This window comes from Pelophylax lessonae, assembly GCF_965119305.1.
Source record: "Pelophylax lessonae genome assembly, chromosome: 9".
NCBI lineage: Eukaryota > Metazoa > Chordata > Amphibia > Anura > Ranidae > Pelophylax > Pelophylax lessonae.
The window spans coordinates 32,090,024-32,112,363 of record NC_138776.1 but is presented as its reverse complement, the minus strand read 5'-3'; the positions used below and the strand labels follow the sequence as shown (position 1 = coordinate 32,112,363).

The 22,340-nt window shown below is 45.8% G+C and overlaps 1 protein-coding gene across 1 annotated transcript in view; it reads right to left on the bottom strand.

The window, feature by feature from the left end:
• Positions 1-21,654, bottom strand: part of LOC309563283 (alpha-2-macroglobulin-like protein 1) — a gene marked incomplete at its 3' end in the record, with an annotated part of 181,820 nt that extends 160,166 nt beyond the window's left edge. Inside the window, exons 1-3 of the mRNA XM_082267688.1 lie at positions 21,544-21,654; positions 2,752-2,861; positions 624-788 (exon numbers count right to left, since the gene is read on the bottom strand). Of these exons, the coding sequence (XP_082123814.1) occupies positions 624-788; positions 2,752-2,861; positions 21,544-21,631 (363 nt within the window). The 5' untranslated portion in view covers positions 21,632-21,654. The remainder of the gene's footprint in view (positions 1-623; positions 789-2,751; positions 2,862-21,543) is intronic.
• Between the last annotated feature and the right edge of the window lie 686 nt (positions 21,655-22,340).

Sequence of the window (22,340 nt, the reverse complement as noted above, 5' to 3'; positions counted from 1 at the left end):
ACCACCACTTTTCACAATGGACACAGAGGTTGCTTGCCCTCTTTTCGTGGCCTGTGAGCATCGGCCTCTCCTTGTCAGCCTTTCTGACATGATGTTGATACAGATCAATATAGGGTATACGCAACTGACCAATAGATACTCAATGACCTGATATGATGTAATTGATAGCCCTATAGATGAGCTGTGGTGGTTGTAGATGTACGCAAGTGACCAATTAACAATACTCTCACTGATATCTGATATAATCTATAATCCTATAGATGGATGATCTGTGATGCTTATAGAATGTTCCACCACTGACCAATGAATACTCTGACTGATATCTGAAGTGATCTATAATCAAATAGGTCTGTGAATATTATGGAATGTTCCACAACTGACCGCACAATGACACTACACGCTGCGGCTGCGCGAGCAGCCTTTATGTAGTGTGGGACATGTACTTGGCCCCTGAGCCATGATTGGATAAAGGCAGCCTGCCTTTAGTCCAATCATGGCAGAGATCATTTGATTGGCCAAAGCATGAAGTCAGGGTGCATGCTTTGACCAATCACAAAAAATGACAATGACATTTCATCTATATGATGGCATACTAAGAATATACATTATGTATGACAACTTACCCTTATAGAGATTTGGTTAATCCATGTTGATGTATGCAGATTGAATGTCACTTCTCCTTTATAGTCTGTGATTCCATTTTTAAAAGTCTTGTTACTTCCATCATTGATTTCCAGTTGGATTTTCCTAGCTGGCACTGGCGAGCCGTTCCGGTTCGTAACTGCCAGCTATGGAAGACATGACACTGGTCACATAACATAACACACATCACATGACCTGCTCTACTACATCTAACACACATCACATGACCTGCTCTACCAGATCTAACACACATCACTGCACCTGCTCTACCAGATCTAACGCACATCACACGGCCTGCTCTACCAGATCTAACACAGATCACATGACCTGCTCTATCATATCTAACACACATCACATGGCCTGTCTACCATAACTAACACACATTACATGGTCTGCTCTACCATATCTAACACACATCACATGACCTGCTCTACCAGAACTAACGCACATCACACGGCCTGCTCTACCAGATCTAACACACATCACATGACCTGCTCTACCAGATCTAACGCACATCACACGGCCTGCTCTACCAGATCTAACGCAGATCACATGACCTGCTCTATCATATCTAACACACATCACATGACCTGCTCTACCTTATCTAACACACATCACATGACCTGCTCTACCAGATCTAACACACATCACATGGCCTGCTCTACCATATCTAACACACATCACATGACCTGCTCTAAGATAATCCATCACATAATCTCTTCAGCCTGACCTAGAAAAACACTTCACATGACCTGGTCAACCAAATAGGACCCTGACCTACTCTACCATATAGGAAACAAACCCGATGACCTGTGCTACCCCACAGGAAACACACAACATGACCTGCTGTAATGGATAGGAAACACATCCAATGACCTGCCCTACTGGATAGGAAACACATCCTATGGCCTGTCCTACTGGATAGGAAACACATCATATGACCTGCCCTACTGGATAGGAAACACATCCTATGACCTGCCCTACTGGATAGGAAACACATCCTATGACCTGCCCTACTGGATAGGAAACACATCCTATGGCCTGTCCTACTGGATAGGAAACACATCATATGACCTGCTTTACTGGATAGGAAACAAATTCCATCTACTGGATAGGAAACTCATCATATATCCTTCTCTATTAGTACTGAAACACATCCCATGACCTTTTCTACTGGATAGGAAACACATCATATGACCTACTCTACTAGATAGGAAATAAATCCCATGACCTTCTCTACTGGATAGGAAACACAACCTATGACCTTCTCTACTGGATAGGAAACACATCATATGACCTACTCTACTAGATAGGAAACACATCCCATGACCTTCTCTACTGGATAGGAAACACAACCTATGACCTTCTCTACTGGATAGGAAACACATCCTATGACCTTCTCTACTGGATAGGAAACAGATCCTTTGACCTTCTCTACTGGATAGGAAACACAACCTATGACCTTCTCTACTGGATAGGAAACACATCCTATGACACTCTCTACTGGATAGGAAACACATCCCATGACCTTCTCTACTGGATAGGAAACAGATCCTTTGACCTTCTCTACTGGATAGGAAACAGATCCTTTGACCTTCTCTACTGGATAGGAAACACATCCTATGACCTGCTCTACTGAATAGAAAAAACATCACATAATCTGCTCTACTGGATAGGAAGCACATCATATGATCTGCTCTAACAGTCAGGAAACACATCTCATGACCTGCTTTACTGGATAGAAAACACATCTCCTGATGTACTCTACCAGATTAAAAAAATATCAATTAACCTACTCTACCACATAGGAAACACAACACATGACTTGCTCAACCAGAAAGAAAATCAGTAACATGACCTGGTCAACCAGATGGGAAAATTACCCACTCTACCAGATTAGAAACACATCACATGACCTACTCTATCTGAAAGCAAACACATCACATGACCTACTCTACCTGAAAGGAAACACATCACATGACCTACTCTACCTGAAAGGAAACACATCACATGATCTACTCTACCTGAAAGGAAACACATCACATGACCTGCTCTACTGTAAACTAAATACAAATGAATTAATCTGTAAGCAGTAAATGTCCATCTCACCTTCACCAAGAAGGGATATCCTGTTCTATAATATGTGCCAATGTCTTTGAATGTGATAGTCTCTGAAAACAATGCAACGGGGACATCCTTACGGGCCGTAGCCTGCTCACCTAAAACACAGGATATAAAGAGAACATTTCAAATCAGACCCGTCACGGACAATGCAGAAAATATTCAGGAACTGAGTATGACTGTTCTTTTCATATACAAAACCATCACAAAAGTATTGATATACAGTGCCTTTAAAAAGTATTCATACCCCTTGAAATTTTCCACATTTTGTCATGTTACAACCAAAAACGTAAATGTATTTTATTGGGATTTTATGCAATAGACCAGTGATGGCAAACCTTGCCACCCCAGATGTTTTGGAACTACTTTTCCCATAATGCTCGTGCACTCTGCAGTGTAGTTGAGCATCATGGGAAATGTAGTTCCAAAACATCTGGAGTTCCAAGGTTCGCCATCACTGTGATAGACCAACACATTGTGGCATATAATTGTGAAGTGGAAGGAAAATGATAAATGGGTTTCAACATTTTTTACAAATAAATATGTAAAAAGTGTGGCGTGCATTTGCATTCAGCCCCCTTTACTCTGATACCCCTAACTAAAACCATTTATCATTTTCCTTCCACTTCACAATTACGTGCCACTTTGTGTCGGTTTATCACATAAAATCCCAATAAAACTGAATTTTTGTAAAATCTTACCTGTAAAATTCCTTTCTCTGAGTCCTCCGACAGTCGCCGCCTCTTCATATTCGTCACTAATGGGGTTATTGACCTTTGCTCCGTAGGAGTAGCTAGGCAACAGAATATATTAATATCAAAGCTTTTAGCATATCCCACCCCCAGGGGGTGGTCCCCTCAGTCCATACCTCCCTGCTTCCTGCATTTCCAACTCAGTTTCAGTAGCATAGCAGTAGAGTACATAAACAAACCCCAAAAGAGGGGCGGGGGCGGCGACTGTCGGAGGACTCAGAGAAAGGAATTTTACAGGTAAGATTTTACAAAAATTCCGTTTTCTCTTACGTCCTCCGACAGTCGCCGCCTCTTCATATTCGTCACTAATGGGGACGTCCCATAGCAGTGTAGACATGAGGGGTGGGAAAAAAGCAGCCGCGCCTAAAGCAACGCAGTACCCACATCAGAGAAAGGAACCTTACCAAAGTAAGAGAACCAACTGGGCAACAGGAAAAACGTGCTCAACAGGAGCAACAGCCCAGGAAAGAACAAGTAACCTAGGGGTAAAAAACACCCCAACAGCCAAGGGCCCAAACAAGGGACCCTAAGGCACCGCCGCACTAAGAACTTTACGGCCAAAGGAAGCATCTGCCGATGCCTGAACATCCACTTTGTTAAACTTCGAGAAGGTGTGAACGGACGACCAAGTCGCCGCCTTACACACCTGGGCTCAGAGACCTGGTAGAGTGCACCTTCACAGGAAAAGGAGGAACCTTCCTCTTCAAAGCATAGGCTTGCACAATCGTCTGTCTGATCCATTTGGCGATGGTCGCAGCCGACGCCGCCATGCCCTTCCGAGGTCCCTCAGGAAGGACAAAGAGAGAATCCGACTTGCGAAAGGATTTAGTCGAGGACAGGTAAACCCTGATCGCCCTAACAACATCCAAGGAATGCAAAGCCACCTCCTTCGGATGCTTAGGCTTCGCGCAAAGCGAAGGCAGAACAATATCCTCATTGAGGTGAAATTCAGAGACCCTCTTCGGAAGAAAAGACGGATTAGGTCGCAAGACCACCTTATCCAAGTGAATCACCAAATACGGAGATTTGCAGGACAAGGCCGCCAGCTCCGACACCCTGCGAGCCGAAGTGATCGCCACCAAAAAGGCAACCTTCTTGGACAACAGAGACAACGAGATCTCCCTGATCTTCTCAAAGGGAGCATGCTGTAACACGGACAGAACAAGGTTCAAATCCCATGGAGGCAAAGGCTCCCTCCTAGGAGGGACCAAGTGTCGCACCCCTTGAACAAAGGTGCTAACCAAAGAGTTAGACGCCACAGGGCGTTGAAAGAGAATGGCCAGCGCAGAAATCCGACCCTTAATCGTGGCCAACGCCAAACGCTGGTCCTCGCCCGTTTGAAGGAAAGCCAACACTCTCGACACCGAGTACGAGCGAGGGGAATACCCCCTGGACTCACACCAGGCAAAGTAAGCCTTCCAAGTATGGTAGTAAATCTTCCCCGAAGAGGCCTTCCTAGCCTTGATCAAAGTGGGAATGACCTCAGGGGAAAGACCCCTATCCTTCAGGACCTGGCTTTCAACAGCCAGGCCGTTAAAGCCAGCGACTGTAAAGCAGGATGGAATATCGGTCCTTGAGACAGGAGATCTTCTCGAAGTGGCAGACGCCACGGAGCGTCAACCACCAGATTCACGAGGTCTGCGTACCAGGACCGGCGAGGCCAGTCCGGTGCCACCAAAATCACCGTGTGCGGTTCCGAGGCCAACCTGCGAAGGAGCCTGGACAGCAGCTGAATCGGGGGAAAGGCATACATCAGATGATACTGATGCCAGGGCGCCACTAACGTGTCTGAGGCGTCTGCCCGAGGATCGCGCATTCTTGCCATGAACCTTTCCACCTTGTTGTTTAGACGAGACGCGAACAGATCCACATCTGGGGACCCCCACTTCGCGCACAACATCTGGAAGACATCCGGGTGGAGGGACCATTCTGAACAAGGTATTTCTGTATAGACCACAGAGGAAAGGAGGTTAATTAGTCAGCAAAATAACATATCAGGCTCTATGTAAAGTAAACATAGATGTTTTATTAATAAATTTATAGGGTATATTAACAACCGTGCAATAAAATCATTGGATAGATACGATCAGTGCAAATACGAGAAACAAGACAGACAAGACATATACATAAACAAAAAGTGACAGAAAACCGGCCGGCATGAGCTTATTATACTTCAATTAGTATTAATATACAATCAATCGCTTTATCAATAAGATTTCTTGAAGGGACTCCTTAAAGTACAATCGTACGCCAATCTGGATTGGTAGCTGTGTGTGGGTAGTCAATGTTATCTGATTTGCTCCAGGGAAGCCACTAACCGTGGTAAATATAAATAAGGCGGTTATGGAAGGTGTGCTGCTGTGGAAGAGTTAACGGTGTGGGATATGGCAATAGTCTATAATTTCCTTATATGGTGATATATCATTCCATATGGTTATGTGGCTTGGTTGGGGATTTTTGCAGTGATCATGTATTATTGCCTTGATCACTGATGGTTGTAATACCGTTGTTTCACCCCTAGGTGGTCGGATGTTGCTCCACAGATATTCAATGAAAGTTAGTTTATATCCAAACACAGATTTCCTTTAATCTATTAAGAGCAGCAATATATCTACCTCTCCGGGGACTAAACAATGGTATGACAATATTGTCCAACTCATTGACGGTTAATCACCGTGTCTTCACCCCTATTTGATAGATTTGCTCTTGTATGGAGGATATTCAGTAGTGCTGGGGACTAAACAGAGTTATCTCAATGTTTACCGCTGACCGCGCTTGTGTATCGGTTCAGTACGGTTCGCATGGAGGGTGTTCGCTCTGACGGCGTGAAGCCGTTTCTTCACCCCTATATAACAAGTGCTTGGTTTACCTTTGCTGATAGTCTGTGGAGCAGTGCATCCGCCTCCGTTGTTTGTCGCCACCGTTTTCCATGTGCCGTCCTTAATTTCCGCTCTCCTGGTCGCTCAGGGCGTCCGATGTGTGGTTGGAGTGGTGAAGGGTGTGCCGCCGGGCAATGACGTCGACGCGTTTCGCCTTTCTTGCGTAGCTTCGTCTTGACGTCCAGACGAAGCTACGCAAGAAAGGCGAAACGCGTCAACGTCATTGCCCGGCGGCACACCCTTCACCACTCCAACCACACATCGGACGCCCTGAGCGACCAGGAGAGCGGAAATTAAGGACGGCACATGGAAAACGGTGGCGACAAACAACGGAGGCGGATGCACTGCTCCACAGACTATCAGCAAAGGTAAACCAAGCACTTGTTATATAGGGGTGAAGAAACGGCTTCACGCCGTCAGAGCGAACACCCTCCATGCGAACCGTACTGAACTGATACACAAGCGCGGTCAGCGGTAAACATTGAGATAGCTCTGTTTAGTCCCCAGCACTACTGAATATCCTCCATACAAGAGCAAATCTATCAAATAGGGGTGAAGACACGGTGATTAACCGTCAATGAGTTGGACAATATTGTCATACCATTGTTTAGTCCCCGGAGAGGTAGATATATTGCTGCTCTTAATAGATTAAAGGAAATCTGTGTTTGGATATAAACTAACTTTCATTGAATATCTGTGGAGCAACATCCGACCACCTAGGGGTGAAACAACGGTATTACAACCATCAGTGATCAAGGCAATAATACATGATCACTGCAAAAATCCCCAACCAAGCCACATAACCATATGGAATGATATATCACCATATAAGGAAATTATAAACTATTGCCATATCCCACACCGTTAACTCTTCCACAGCAGCACACCTTCCATAACCGCCTTATTTATATTTACCACGGTTAGTGGCTTCCCTGGAGCAAATCAGATAACATTGACTACCCACACACAGCTACCAATCCAGATTGGCGTACGATTGTACTTTAAGGAGTCCCTTCAAGAAATCTTATTGATAAAGCGATTGATTGTATATTAATACTAATTGAAGTATAATAAGCTCATGCCGGCCGGTTTTCTGTCACTTTTTGTTTATGTATATGTCTTGTCTGTCTTGTTTCTCGTATTTGCACTGATCGTATCTATCCAATGATTTTATTGCACGGTTGTTAATATACCCTATAAATTTATTAATAAAACATCTATGTTTACTTTACATAGAGCCTGATATGTTATTTTGCTGACTAATTAACCTCCTTTCCTCTGTGGTCTATACAGAAATACCTTGTTCATATGCTTTTCTTGGTTAAGTCAGCACATGCACTATTACATACAGGCACAAACATAGACTGATACAATTACTCCTCAAAAACCACCTTATATGGAGGGACCATTCTCCCTGGTCCAGGGTCTGGCGGCTCAGATAATCCGCCTGCCAGTTCTCCACCCCCGGAATGTGAACTGCCGATATCGCCGGGACGTGCGTCTCGGCCCAAGACAAAATGTCGGCTACTTCCCGAGCCGCCCGGGCACTCCTGGTGCCCCCTTGGTGGTTGATGTAGGCCACCGCTGTAGCATTGTCCGTCTGTACCCGCACTGGACGGCCCTGAAGCCTGTCCGTCCAACGCAGAAGACAGAGATTTATCACTCGCAATTTCAGAATGTTGATCGGAAGGGAGGATACCTCCTCCGACCAAGTTCCCTGGGCGGACAGAACGCCCAGAACACCACCCCAGCCCGACAGGCTGGCATCCGTGGTGATCACCGTCCACAACAAGGGACGAAAAGACTTGCCCCCCGACACTGCCGGGGACTGAAGCCACCACAAAAGACCCCTTCGGGTGAGATGGCTCAACGACAGCCGCAGATCCAGAGATTGCGGACGCCCGTCCCACTTGGCCAGGATCTCCGCCTGAAGCTCCCGTGTGTGGAACTGGGCGAAGGGAATCGCCTCGAAGGCCAAAACCATCAATCCCAGACACCTCATACACGTCCGGAGGGACGAGCACTGATTGTCCCTGAGGGACCTGACTTCGCACTGAAGCGTGTGAAGCTTGTCTTCCGGCAGGAAGACCTTCGCCTGAACAGAGTCCAGGGTCATCCCCAGGTAAGGAAGACGAACCGACGGACACAACGTTGACTTTGGAACATTTATCGTCCAGCCGAACTCCTGCAGAGTCTGCATCGTGATGGACAGGTCGTTCACCAGGCCCTGACTGGTCGCGGACCGAATCAGGATATCGTCCAGATACCCCAGGACAGAAATGCCCTGGGCTCTCAATAAAGCCAGAACCGGCGCAAGCACCTTGGTGAAAACCCGCGGAGCCAAGGCGAGACCAAAGGGTAACACCACAAATTGGTAATGATCCTCCGCAATGGCAAATCGAAGGTACCTCTGGTGACCCTCGAAAATGGGGATGTGAAGGTATGCAGCCTTCAAGTCGATGGAGGCCATGAATTCCCCCGGGAACCAGGGCAGCCACCACCGATCGCAGGGATTCCATGCGGAACTTGCGAACCCACACAAAGCGGTTCAGAGCTTTCAAGTCCAGAATCGGACGTACCTTGCCCTCCTTTCTGGGCACAGTGAACAGATTGGAATAGAACCCCCGAAATCTGTCCCGATGAGGCACCGGAACCACCACTCCCTGGGCCTGCAGGTCCCGCACCGCCAGGTGCAGATCCTGCAAGCATTCCGGAGTCAGCTGAAGGTTTGAGGGGAAAAATCTGCCCGCCGGCCGAGAGAGAAACTCGATCTTGCATCCAGATCGAACGATTTCCTGAACCCACCTGTCCCGAACGCGGTCCAGCCAGGGTTGAAGAAAACCGAGCAAACGTCCCCCCACCCCAGAAACGGGTGAGGGCGCCCCTTCAGGCCGCATTGTTATGGGCAGCGGATCCGGACTGGCCGGACTTCTGCTTACCCGCCCACGGCTTCTTCTGGGAGCCTTGGCCTTTGAAGGGCTTGCCCTTATACTGCGACCGAAAGGCACCAAAGGACCCCTGAGAGGGCCTAAACGAAGCATTCTTCTTACCACGAACAAACTTATTCTTGTGATATTGGGGCAAGAGAGTGCTCTTACCCCCAGAAATACCCTTTATCAGAGTATCCAAAGATTCGCCAAAAAGGCGAGTTCCCGCGTAGGGCAAATTAGCTAAAGTCTTGCGGGAAGATTGGTCAACAGACCAACATTTCAGCCATATCAGACGACGGTTCAAGACCGCCACACTAGAAGGACGCGCAGCCAAAGGAACCAAATCCAAGTCCGCATCACACAAATACATAACACCCTGATGAATCTGATCCACCATAGCCAAAGTTGTCGGCGGGGCAGAGTCAGCCATCAGGGTGCGCTTGAGCACCTGCGTCCAATCCGCAATAGCCTGGGCTGCCATAATGGAAGCAAAAATAGGCTTCAGCATAGAGCCAGCAACCGTATAAGCATGACGGGCTAGAGATTCCAACCTCCTGTCCGTCGGGTCCCGGAACACCGGGGTATCCTCAGCAGGGATCGCAGTTGATTTATTCAAAATCGCCACCGCGTGATCCACCGGAGGCGGCACACACCAACGCTCATCAGTAGCTGGTGTAAAGGGATAACGCAGCTTGAACCTACTCGGCACAGCAAAAGGCTTCTTTAAATTGCGCCATTGCTCATCAACCGCGCGCTGAAATTCCGTAGAGCAAGGAAAAACCTGCAATGTCTTGCGCTTTCTTTGCGTCCCATAAGAGGACATCAAAGCAGGAGGACATGGTTCATCCTGCAAATGCAGCGTTTCTTTGATAGAAGCAACCAACTCATCCATGAGTGCAAGCTCTTCAGACGAGCCAGGGGGAGAATTATCAACCCCTTCCCCCTCAGACCCCACAAGGTCTAGGGATGAGTGAGACCCTGAGAAGGGCACTCCAGCCATAGCAGCCCCATCGCCCTCTGAATCAGAGGAAATAGACACCCTGGGCCGTTTTGTGGATCGATCAGCCACCAGCATCTGCACTTGAGCAGCTAAGTTCGCCACAATAGTGGCCAGATCAGCCCCCTCGGGGGAAGCAGCAGCCCCTTGGCCCCCCACCAAGGTGGGAGGAAACTTGCAATCCTGAGAATCCATGCCCCAGCAAAATAATTAATAAAGGGCACTGCCCCTTTAAGATCGCGGCGAGCGCTGCCCACCGCACCCACAGAATACACCGACCCCCACAGGGACAAGAAACTGGGCAAGGAATACAGGAAAAAAGGAGATATAAAAACCTGGAGAGATCACACAGGCTGCCGCACCGATCGCTGTCCCAGAGGAAAAGGAAGTGATGCTAGACTGACCGCCCCTATGAAGCCTATGCAAGGCTACACAAACATGGCCGCTCGGCTGAGGAATCTTAGGGCAAATATAACATGGCGCCGACATGTGGCCTGATCGATCGCCGCTCAAAATGGCGGCGTTTGGCGCCAAAAACGCCGTACAGTACCTCACAGGACCTGCCACCATGATTTTGCCTCAAAAAAATGGCAGATCGCCGCAGCGATCGCTGCACAGCATGCCTAAAATCTGCGGGATAGCCCCCCCCCCTTCACAGCCCACACACAGGCAGCAAGTCCACACAGGAACTGACAGGGAGCACAGCAGCCACACAGACATGCAGGGTCACACAGTCCCAGACTGACACCCAAATAGACAGGTCCCCACATAGAAATACATTTACCAGTCCGGATGGCGTGGGGAGACTGCTCCAGCCACCAAACCGCTGCACTGAGGACAGGGAGTGTCGCAAGCATGACGCAGTGGAATTGCGGTGCGAAACCGCAATGGCGTCCAGTGAGGTAGCCACCTCACCGATAGCATCCCTGCAGCGAACAGGGATGGGTCGTTCAATATGCCAGGGCAAAACCTAAGCTGAACGCTCGATGGCAGGCTGGGAAGCCCCTGACCCTGAGCCCTGGGATCCAGGGTGGCCAGACTGAGACCCAGCGCCGCACGATCATCTTCATCAGAAGAAACTACTAACGCTGAAAATAAACAGCTAAGTAAAAGAAAGAGAAAAAACTTCAAATAAAATCAAAAAGAGAAAAGAAGCTGAGACTAAGAGCCCCAGCACAGGAACAGCCTGCATACTCCTGAGCTAGGCATTAGAAACTGAGTTGGGAATGCAGGAAGCAGGGAGGTATGGACTGAGGGGACCACCCCCTGGGGGTGGGATATGCTAAAAGCTTTGATATTAATATATTCTGTTGCCTAGCTACTCCTACGGAGCAAAGGTCAATAACCCCATTAGTGATGAATATGAAGAGGCGGCGACTGTCGGAGGACGTAAGAGAAAATACATTTATGTTTTTGGTTTTACCATGATCGCTGTCCCAGAGGAAAAGGAAGTGATGCTAGACTGACCGCCCCTATGAAGCCTATGCAAGGCTACACAAACATGGCCGCTCGGCTGAGGAATCTTAGGGCAAATATAACATGGCGCCGACACGTGGCCTGATCGATCGCCGCTCAAAATGGCGGCGTTTGGCGCCAAAAACGCCGTACAGTACCTCACAGGACCTGCCACCATGATTTTGCCTCAAAAAAATGGGATCCAGGGTGGCCAGACTGAGACCCAGCGCCGCACGATCATCTTCATCAGAAGAAACTACTAACGCTGAAAATAAACAGCTAAGTAAAAGAAAGAGAAAAAACTTCAAATAAAATCAAAAAGAGAAAAGAAGCTGAGACTAAGAGCCCCAGCACAGGAACAGCCTGCATACTCCTGAGCTAGGCATTAGAAACTGAGTTGGGAATGCAGGAAGCAGGGAGGTATGGACTGAGGGGACCACCCCCTGGGGGTGGGATATGCTAAAAGCTTTGATATTAATATATTCTGTTGCCTAGCTACTCCTACGGAGCAAAGGTCAATAACCCCATTAGTGATGAATATGAAGAGGCGGCGACTGTCGGAGGACGTAAGAGAAAATACATTTATGTTTTTGGTTTTACCATGACAAAATATGGAAAATTTCAAGGGGTATAAATACTTTTTCAAGGCACTGTAATCTGCTAAATATTTGCATACTGGTTTTCCAACATAATGGAAGATCATTGCTGGGAGACAGGTGATAAGGTGTCACTCTGGGCACAATAGAAAATTACATGGAGCAGGAACCGCGAAGGAGCTGAAGGAGTTACAACGTTCTGTAAACGCACTGAAAATGCTCTTCTAGCCAGTGGTGTATTTAGGTTTTGTGCTGCCCTAGGCCTGACTAAACTTGTGCACCCCCTAATTTACATATGACCCACCCCTTCCCGTAAAGGCCACGCCCTTTAATGTTTACGACCCGCCCTGTCATCTGTGAACCACAGATCACAAGTCTATCAGTGCCCATCAGCGTAGCCTCATCAGTTCCCACACATTCAACCTCATCAGTGCCCATCTTTGCAGCCTTATCAGTGCTGCCTTATTACTGCCCATCAGTGCAGCCTCATCACTGACCGCTTTATGGGGGTACTAGACCTATTTGCCTCCTGGACTCTGCCCTCTGGCCCAATTCACCCCATAAGACTGGCACTATATTAAAAGTGTAGCGCAAGCCGGCGGAGACCCTTTTCGTGCGTGAAACAGGAGGAGGCTGTTTTTTTTTTTTTTTTTGTGCAGGGTGCTGCTTTTTTGCTGCCCCCCTGCAAAGTGCCACCCTAGGCCTGCTTCTAGCGCACCCATAGACCTGAATGGAAGGGGCTGACAAGCTTCAACTCCCCCCAGATTTGACAAGCTTACTTTTTGCTACACAGTGACGCAAACATTACATGTCTTTCAGATGTGATGCTGAGCCCCCATCCTTGAAAGAAAAGAAATCCAATGAATGAAAGCGAGCCGGGGGAAGTCAGGCTAGAGAGGAAAGGGCTAGATGATGCCGGACTTGCTGCAGCTTCTAAAGCCCATTATGAGAAGCCAGTGTTGGTCATGTAACCTAAAAAAAGTAATTAGTTATAGTTACTAGTTACTTCTCCCAAAGAGTAACTGAGTTAGTAACTGAGTTACATCAGTATAAAAGTAACTAATTACCAGGGAAAGTAACTATTGCGTTACTTTAAAAAAATAATCAAATATGTCAAATAACTTGTATGCCCCTTGTATGCTTGGTATTTGCTTAGTGGTACCTGCGTGGTATTTGCTTAGTGGTACTTGAGTGGTATTTGCTTAGTGGTCTCTGCTTGGTACACTGGTGGTACCTGAGTGGTAATTGCTGAGTGGTACTGGCTGGCTGCGTGGTACACTGGTACCTGAGGTGTATTTGGGGGTCTGTGGGTGTACAGGGTGGGTAGGTGTATTGGGGGGTCAGTGGGTATATAGGGTGGGTGGGTGGGTAGTTGTATTTGGGGGTCAGTGGGTGTATAGGGTGAGTAGGTAGGTGTATAGAAGGGTCATCAGGTGTATAGGGTGGGTAGTTGTATTTGGGAGTCAGTGGGTGTATAGGGTGGGTGGGTAGGTGTATTTGGGGATCAGTGGGTGTATAGGGTGGATGGATAGGTGTATTTGGGGGTCAGTGGGTGTATAGGGTGGGTAGGTAGGTGTATATAGGGGTGAGTGTGTGTATAGGGTGGGTAGGTAGGTGTATATAGGGGTCAGTGGGTGTATAGGGTGGGTAGGTAGGTGTATATAGGGTCAGTGGGTGTATAGGGTGGGTAGGTAGGTGTATATAGGGGTCAGTGGGTGTATAGGGTGGGTAGGTAGGTGTATACAGGGGTCAGTTGGTGTATAGGGTGGGTAGGTGGGTGTATATAGGGGCCAGTGGGTGTATAGGGTGGGTGGGTAGGTGTATATAGGGGTGAGTGGGTGTATAGGGTGGGTAGGTAGGTGTATATAGGGGTCATTGGGTGTATAGGGTGGGTAGGTAGGTGTATATAGGGGTCAGTTGGTGTATAGGGTGGGTAGGTAGGTATATATAGGGGTCAGTTGCTGTATAGGGTGGGTAGGTAGGTGTATATAGGGGTCAGTGGGTGTATAGGGTGGGTAGGTAGGTGTATATAGGGGTCAGTGGGTGTATATGGTGGGTAGGTAGATATATAAGGTGGGTAGGTAGATGTATATGGGGGGGTTGGTGGATGTACAGGTACAGTGCAGTTCGGTATCGTTAGGGCTCTCACCGCTCTCATGGTTCCCCTCGGCCGGTCCGTTCTCCCTCTCCGCTCTCCTCCATGTCACATGCCAGTAACGCAGACATTGGCAGCAGAGTCATAGAGGAGTGAGGAGGAATTACACTACTGCCGTCTAGTGGCGGTAGATGTAATTGCGGTAACGCCGCTTAAGTAATGGGAACAGCGTTACCGTGAGGGGAAAATTTATCAATTCGATCACTAGTTACCCGCAAAAGTAACAGCGTTAGGTAACGCCGTTTACTTTAACGCCGGTATTCCCATCACTGTGAGAAGCTCACAGTGTGCAGTGAAATTGGAAAAAGCCATTTTGGTACAGGAGAGCAGCCTGTACAACTGTGCAAGACTGAAGGTAAGGCTGGAGGTCAGCTTTAAGTTTCATATATAAAATTTATGTCTGGGTATTACCCAAACATATCCCCAAACCTCCTTCTTTCCATCCAGAGCATGCCCTGTAGTTAATATAATAAGAAGCAGCTTCCTGGTCCAAGTTTTTTTAAAATGTTGGCAGGGTTAGGGCATGGGAGCTCAGTTCCTATTGACATAGACACGCCCCCCCCCCGCCCGCCCCCAGAGCTACATCTCCCGAGAGCCCTTTCCTTACACACGGCGTGTACGCAGGTTATTGTGGGTCCAAGCAGTAGCATTGCTTTGTTAGGAAATAAAACAGTGTATGCATGTGGAGAGGGACAACGAGAGGTGTGTGGGTGGGGGGGATGGAGTTCTGTAGTCCAACTGTTAGAGCTGACCACACCCTTCAAGACTTTAGGACAGTAGGACATGGTATCGTCAGCCCAAACAGTAAGTTTACAGCTTTTACTGGAATAAAATATGAGGACATGTACGGCATACATGTATTGTATATGTTTTTTTATTAATATTATTATTACAATAATGTATTATTTTTTAACAACTTGACCTCTGGACGGTTTTACCCCCTTCATGTGTGCATCCATAGACACTCTCAGCTCTAGTAAGCCACTCCCCAGCTCCCTCCTTACAGGATTTGAGTGACAGCAGTGGGAGCCAATGGTTAGTGTCTCCTCTGAGTCCAGGAAGTGAGGGACGCGGTGCTGCAGCTGAGACAGCCCTGAAGTGGTAAGAGGGGCCAGATGAGTGTTTAGGGTTGGGGGTGGGTAGGAAGGTAGTGGGCTGTTTTTTTTTTTTTTGTTTATGTAGCAGGGCCCCCTAGGGGGCTGCTGGGTAATTGCACTTCCTCCGCACTCCCTACCAGGGGTGTCAAACTCAATTTCATCACGGGCCGCATCAGCGTTATGGTTGCCCTCAAAGGGCCAGTTGCATCTGTAAGACTAGTTTTCCAAAGCACCCTACTCCCCCCCTTATATCAGATGTCAAGAGCCCCCCCCCCATTATCAGAGGTCAAAAGTCCCCCACCTTCTTTTACATCACAGTACACCCCCTTTACCTTGTGCTGCTGCCTGGAAGAAGCTGTGGGAAGCAGAAAGTGCAGGGTCTAGAGGAGGACCAGAGGAGGGCTGGAATTTGCTGAATGCTAAGACCAGGGGAGGCAGAGACGAGGCGGTGCTGCAGCAGCACAGAATCTGTATGAGGAAGTCTGTCCTCCTCTTTGCTGCCAAATGATGAGACAAGGTTTGGACAGAGATGAGGGGGTCGTCGCAGCTGCAGGAGAGGTGCGAGGGTCACATGAAATGGCCTGGAGGGCCACATTCGGCCCGCGGGCCTTGTGTTTGACACATGTGCCCTAGACCCTGAGGTAACTTCCGACCCGCTAGGCACTACAGGTTCAGACATATTGAAATAATAATATTCGTGACACTCAAGTATCAGTATAGTTATTTACTAAATTCGTGCAAAAAGGTACCAGATATCAGTTCAACACAACTGGAGTAGAAATGAAAGGTTATTATTGGATTTTGAATCCCTGTGCTCCAAATGTGAATGTGGGGCTTTAAGACACAAAATCCCAAAACAATATAACAGGTTATGAGTATTTATATATGTATGTACCAACTACTAAAGGAGTAGTGAGAGTGACTGTCAGACAATCTTATCTGATGATATGACTTCAAAACATTGATCTACTAGTATAGCTCAGCAATGTCAGTTTATCTAATTGTATGTACTCTTATCATTCAAATCTAAGAAAACAGTGATAATCCCACCTTAACACCTGTAGGGTGAATAATGAATCACTAGAGTCACTGTCCTAGCAAGGCCTTGCAATTCTTTGCCGGCAGTTGGAGCTCTGGTCACTTAATTAAGTAACATTTGTAATCCACAGTAAAAGGGGGTATGAGTATATCCAAGATCTGTGTTTAAGTGTGAACAGTGTGTGCAACTTTAAATATACTTGCGGTTCTTCAAATCGCCATGCACTTCAGTGTCTGAGCAGTGTTCACTGGCAACCGTCACAGCCTCTCAGGATCTCCTTCCTTCCTTGCTGCGACACAGACTCTCTCCCTGCACTGGCAGCAGTTAGGCCTCTCTCACCCAACTCCGCACTGCTTCCGATCCGCTAGTCACCTCTCCGTGACTCCCGCTGCCCCTGAGACGCGCTCTCTCTCTCTCCTGACACAGGCCTCAGCCTCCGCTCTCTCTGCATGATCCGTCCTCCGCTCTATACGAGGTCCCCTAAGCAAGAGAGCGCGCATCCAACTCCGCCCACAATTTATTCTCTTCCCATCATCCTCTGCGGATCCCTCAGCTCCCTGGGAGTGTAGTTCAGCCAATCCAATCCTGAATAGTCCTCACACTTCTTTCAACTACATCCCCCATAATCCAGTTCACCCTTCTCAAAGGAGAAACCATGTTATTTGCAGTTCTTAACCACTTAAGCCACGGAAGATTTTACCCCCTTCCTGACCAGGGGGTATTTTGCGATTCGGCACTGCACGACTTTAACGGACAATTGCGCAGTCGTGCGATGCTGTACCTAAACGAATTTGACGTCCTTTTTTTCCTACAAACAGAGCTTTCTTTTGGTGGTATTTGATCACCTGTGCGATTTTTTGATCATGCGCTATAAACAAAAAAAGAGCGACAATTTTGCAAAAATAACAATATTTTTCACAGTTTTTTTATATGAAATTCCCCCCAAAAAAATGTAAAAATCTAAATTTTTTAACATTTTCAGCCAATTTGTTTTATGCTACCTATGTTTGGTAAAAAAAATCACAAAAAGCGTATTTTGATTGGTTTGCGCAAAAGTTATAGCGTTTACTAACAAAGGGAAAGATTTTTGTCATTTTTGTTGTTTTTTTTAACGCGTAATGGCGGCGATCTGCGATTTTTTTGCGGGACTGCGACATTGCGGCGGACAGATCGGACCCTTGACTGACATTTTTGATACTTTTGGGGTTACCAGTGACATTACTACAGTAATCAGTGCTGTACATATGCACTGTTACTGTAAAATGACACTGGTAGTGAAAGGGTTCACTTTTTTTTTGAGAGGGAGGGGTGGTGTGTGTCCCTAGGGGCGTGATTCTAACTGTGATTGGCTGTGGCTTGAGCTGTAGGAACAGTGATCAACGGTCCTACATAGTAGAACCGTATGATCAGTGTTTCTACACAGGGGAGAATGACAGGCGGCTTGTTTACATCAGCCGCCTGCCTTTCTCCCTCTCCACCCGACGATAGCGAGTGACCGGCGGACATCCTCAGAGCCTCACAGGCTAGTGACGTACCCATACGTCACTTTACCTGTGAGGGGCTGACCGCCGCAGTATATGTATTTGCGGCGGTCGGCAAGTGGTTAAAGGAGTAATATTTCAGGCTGTAAAAACTCCCACTGGGAGGGGCGAAACGCGCCGACGCAATTTCCGGCTGACGGCATCATCCATTACGTCACTTCCGGGATCGGGTGGAACGCAAACAAGGAAGTGCACCCTTAGCGTTACCACGAGACCTGGATGTCTTCTCGCCACCCTACACTACTAGCGTTTTTTATCTACTACTCTGTAAGTGCTATTCTTTATTTATATTAAAGCATATCAAATGTATTACGCTATGGAGATTCTTTTCTTTTATCTGCTTGGATAAATGTCCACCGGGGATATCCATAATTACCTAGTCCATCTATCGCTGGAGGAATAACCAGGACTCCAAGTGCCTAACCTCACCAGGATACACAGTGCCCAACACTACCAGGCCCAAAATCCGAGTGACCCACATGCAATATTGCTAAGGGGTCCATAGAGTCTGGTAAGTGGGGTATCCATTGGGGGTGCACATTCACTGTTCGCACATACATCCACAGATTGACACTTTTTGGAGCAAGCACAGAGCATGTTATAAACTGTTTCACTGGACACTTGCTGAGTTATAATTTTTCATTTCTGGGGCATTTTTATTGTTTCACTGGGCACTTGTTGATTTGATCATTGATTATTAATTCATCATATCTTTTGTAAATCATTTTTTCACAAGTGTTGTTTTCACTGGATACTTGCTGATTTCAATTTTTGGGGTATTCACCATCCATTGCCTTGGAAAATCATTTGATGTTTGCACATGTGTTGCACATTATTATCTCACTATTTACACATTGAATTAAGTATTTTGTTTTATTTATATATTTTTTCCCATATCCTTTGGGATTAGAATTTTGTATCTACACATTTATTGTTTTCCATACCACTTTTTTGCGCTGTGTTTTTGAGTTGTCTGTTACAATATCACATGTTGATGAGCAGCTGCAATTAAAGGTATTTTGAATCCGTAGAGCAGGGAAACGCAGTTTGTTACAATACTTCAGGCTTATATTGTACAGCGGGACCACCTTTTCACCTGGCTACATTTACATTAATGCAGTAAAGCAGGGCTTGACAAATTTGCTTTGAATCTAGAAGCCAGCTAACAAAAGTTTGCCAGTTTTTTTTTTTAACTACAGTCAGGTCCATAAATATTGGGACATCGACACAATTCTAATCTTTTTGGCTCTATACACCACCACAATGGATTTGAAATGAAACAAACAAGATGTGCTTTAACTGCAGACTTTCAGCTTTATTTTGAGGGTATTTACATCCAAATCAGGTGAACGGTGTAGGAATTACAACAGTTTGTATATGTGCCTCCCACTTTTTAAGGGACCAAAAGTAATGGGACAGATAAACAATCATAAATCCAACTTTCACTTTTTAATACTTGGTTGCAAATCCTTTGCAGTCAATTACAGCCTGAAGTCTGGAACGCATAGACATCACCAGACGCTGGGTTTCATCCCTGGTGATGCTCTGCCAGGCCTCTACTGCAACTGTCTTCAGTTCCTGCTTGTTCTAGGGGCATTTTCCCTTCAGTTTTGTCTTCAGCAAGTGAAATGCATGCTCAATCGGATTCAGGTCAGGTGATTGACTTGGCCATTGCATAACATTCCACTTCTTTCCCTTAAAAAACTCTTTGGTTGCTTTCGCAGTATGCTTCGGGTCATTGTCCATCTGCACTGTGAAGGGCCGTCCAATGAGTTCTGAAGCATTTGGCTGAATATGAACAGATAATATTGCCCGAAACACTTCAGAATTCATCCTGCTGCTTTTGTCAGCAGTCACATCATCAATAAATACAAGAGAACCAGTTCCATTGGTAGCCATACATGCCCACGCCATGACACTACCACCACCATGCTTCACAGATGAGGTGGTATGCTTTGGATCATGAGCAGTTCCTTTCCTTCTCCATACTCTTCTCTTCCCATCACTCTGGTACAAGTTGTTCTTGGTCTCATCTGTCCATAGGATGTTGTTCCAGAACTGTGAAGGCTTTTTTAGATGTTGTTTGGCAAACTCTAAACTGGCCTTCCTGTTTTTGAGGCTCACCAATGGTTTACATCTTGTGGTGAACCCTCTGTATTCACTCTGGTGAAGTCTTCTCTTGATTGTTGACTTTGACACACATACACCTACCTCCTGGAGAGTGATCTTGATCTGGCTAACTGTTGTGAAGGGTGTTTTCTTCACCAGGGAAAGAATTCTCCGGTCATCCACCACAGTTGTTTTCCATGGTCTTCTGGGTCTTTTGGTGTTGCTGAGCTCACCGGTGCGTTCTTTCTTTTTAAGGATGTTCCAAACAGTTGATTTTGCCACACCTAATGTTTTTGCTATCTCTCTGATGGGTTGTTTTGTTTTTTCAGCCTAATGATGGCTTGCTTCACTGATAGTGACAGCCCTTTGGATCTCATATTGAGAGTTGACAGCAACAGATTCCAAATGCAAAATAGCCCTGGACTGCATGTCCCGGGAGTGGGGCTATATAAATAATCCATCCCTGCAACAGTGAATAGGCTGACAAAAGCCCAGGCGCCAGGATGCAATTTCTAGTTGCCATGGGGTTTGTCGAGCCCTGCATTAAGAAAAATAAAGAATCTAGATTTTTAGCACCACTTTAAGCTGGCTGTACACTTTTCGATTTCTCAAGGAACGTTCATACAAAAATTCTCGATGAATGTTAATTTCAAATTTTTTTTCAGTTTTTAACATTCCACTTTGGAATGCATGGACTTTCCCAAATGAAAACCACTTACTGTTAGAAAAATTCTCCATCTTGTTCCTTCGAAGAGGGAGAGGGCCAGAGAGAAGTGTGGGGGGTGGGTGGAGTTCTGCAGTCCAGCAGGTAGGGCTGACAACACCGGTCAAGGCTTTAGGACAGTAGAGGCCCCATGTTGTCAGCACAAATAGGAAGTTTAATGCATTTATTAGGATAAAACATGGGGAAATGTGCTTGTACTGCAGACATGTACTGTATACGTTTATTATTATTACAATAATGTATTTGTTTATTTTTTAATATTATTAAAAGAATGTAATATTATTTTATATATTATTATTATTATTAATAATTATTAACAACAAAGTAATAATAATCATCATCATCAATATGTATTTTTAATATACTGTATTATTATTTAACCATGAAACTTCTAATAATTGATACAGAACGCTCTCCTGGATTTCCATGCTTAATCAGCCCAGAAAAATTAAAACAATTGCATTAATAACACCTATCCCTCATGTGATGGCGTTTTGTCTTCCTACCTGTGTCTTTCTCTGTAATGACTGCATCCATTGTAACAGTGTAACCGCCTCCATCATTAGGGATTATCACATCGCTGGTGTTGACCATGGTGGTGAGGCAGCCAGTAATGTCTGTCTGGATGGATAGATAGATAGATAGATAGATAGATAGATAGATAGATAGATAGATAGATAGATAGATAGATAGATAGATAGATAGATAGATAGATAGATAGATAGATAGATAGATAGATAGATAGATAGATAGATAGATAGATAGATAGATAGATAGATAGATAGATAGATAGATAGATAGATAACAGCAAAAAAAAAAAAAACACTGAGCTTACAAAAAGAGTTTAATTACTTGACCTCCGGAAGGTTTACCCCCCTTCATGACCAGGCCATTTTTAGGATTCGGCACTCCGTTACTTTAACTGAAAATTGCACGGTCATGCGACACTGTGCCCAAATACCATTTTTGTCTTTTTTTCCCCATAACTAGAGCTTTCTTTTGGTGGTATTTGATCACCTGTGCGTTTTTTTTTTTTGCTTTTTTTTTGTGCTATAAACAAAAAAAAAAAAAACACAATTAAAAAAAAAAAAATATATATATATATATTTTTTTTTTTTTTTTTACTTTCTGCTATAAAACATGTCCAATAAAAAAAATAAAAAATCTAATTTTTTAATAAATTTAGGCTTTTTTTGCTACATATTTATGGGGAAAAAAATTTCCAATAGGCATATATTGATTGGTTTGCGCAAAAGTTATATTGTCTACAAACTATGGGATATTTTTATAGAATTTTAATTTT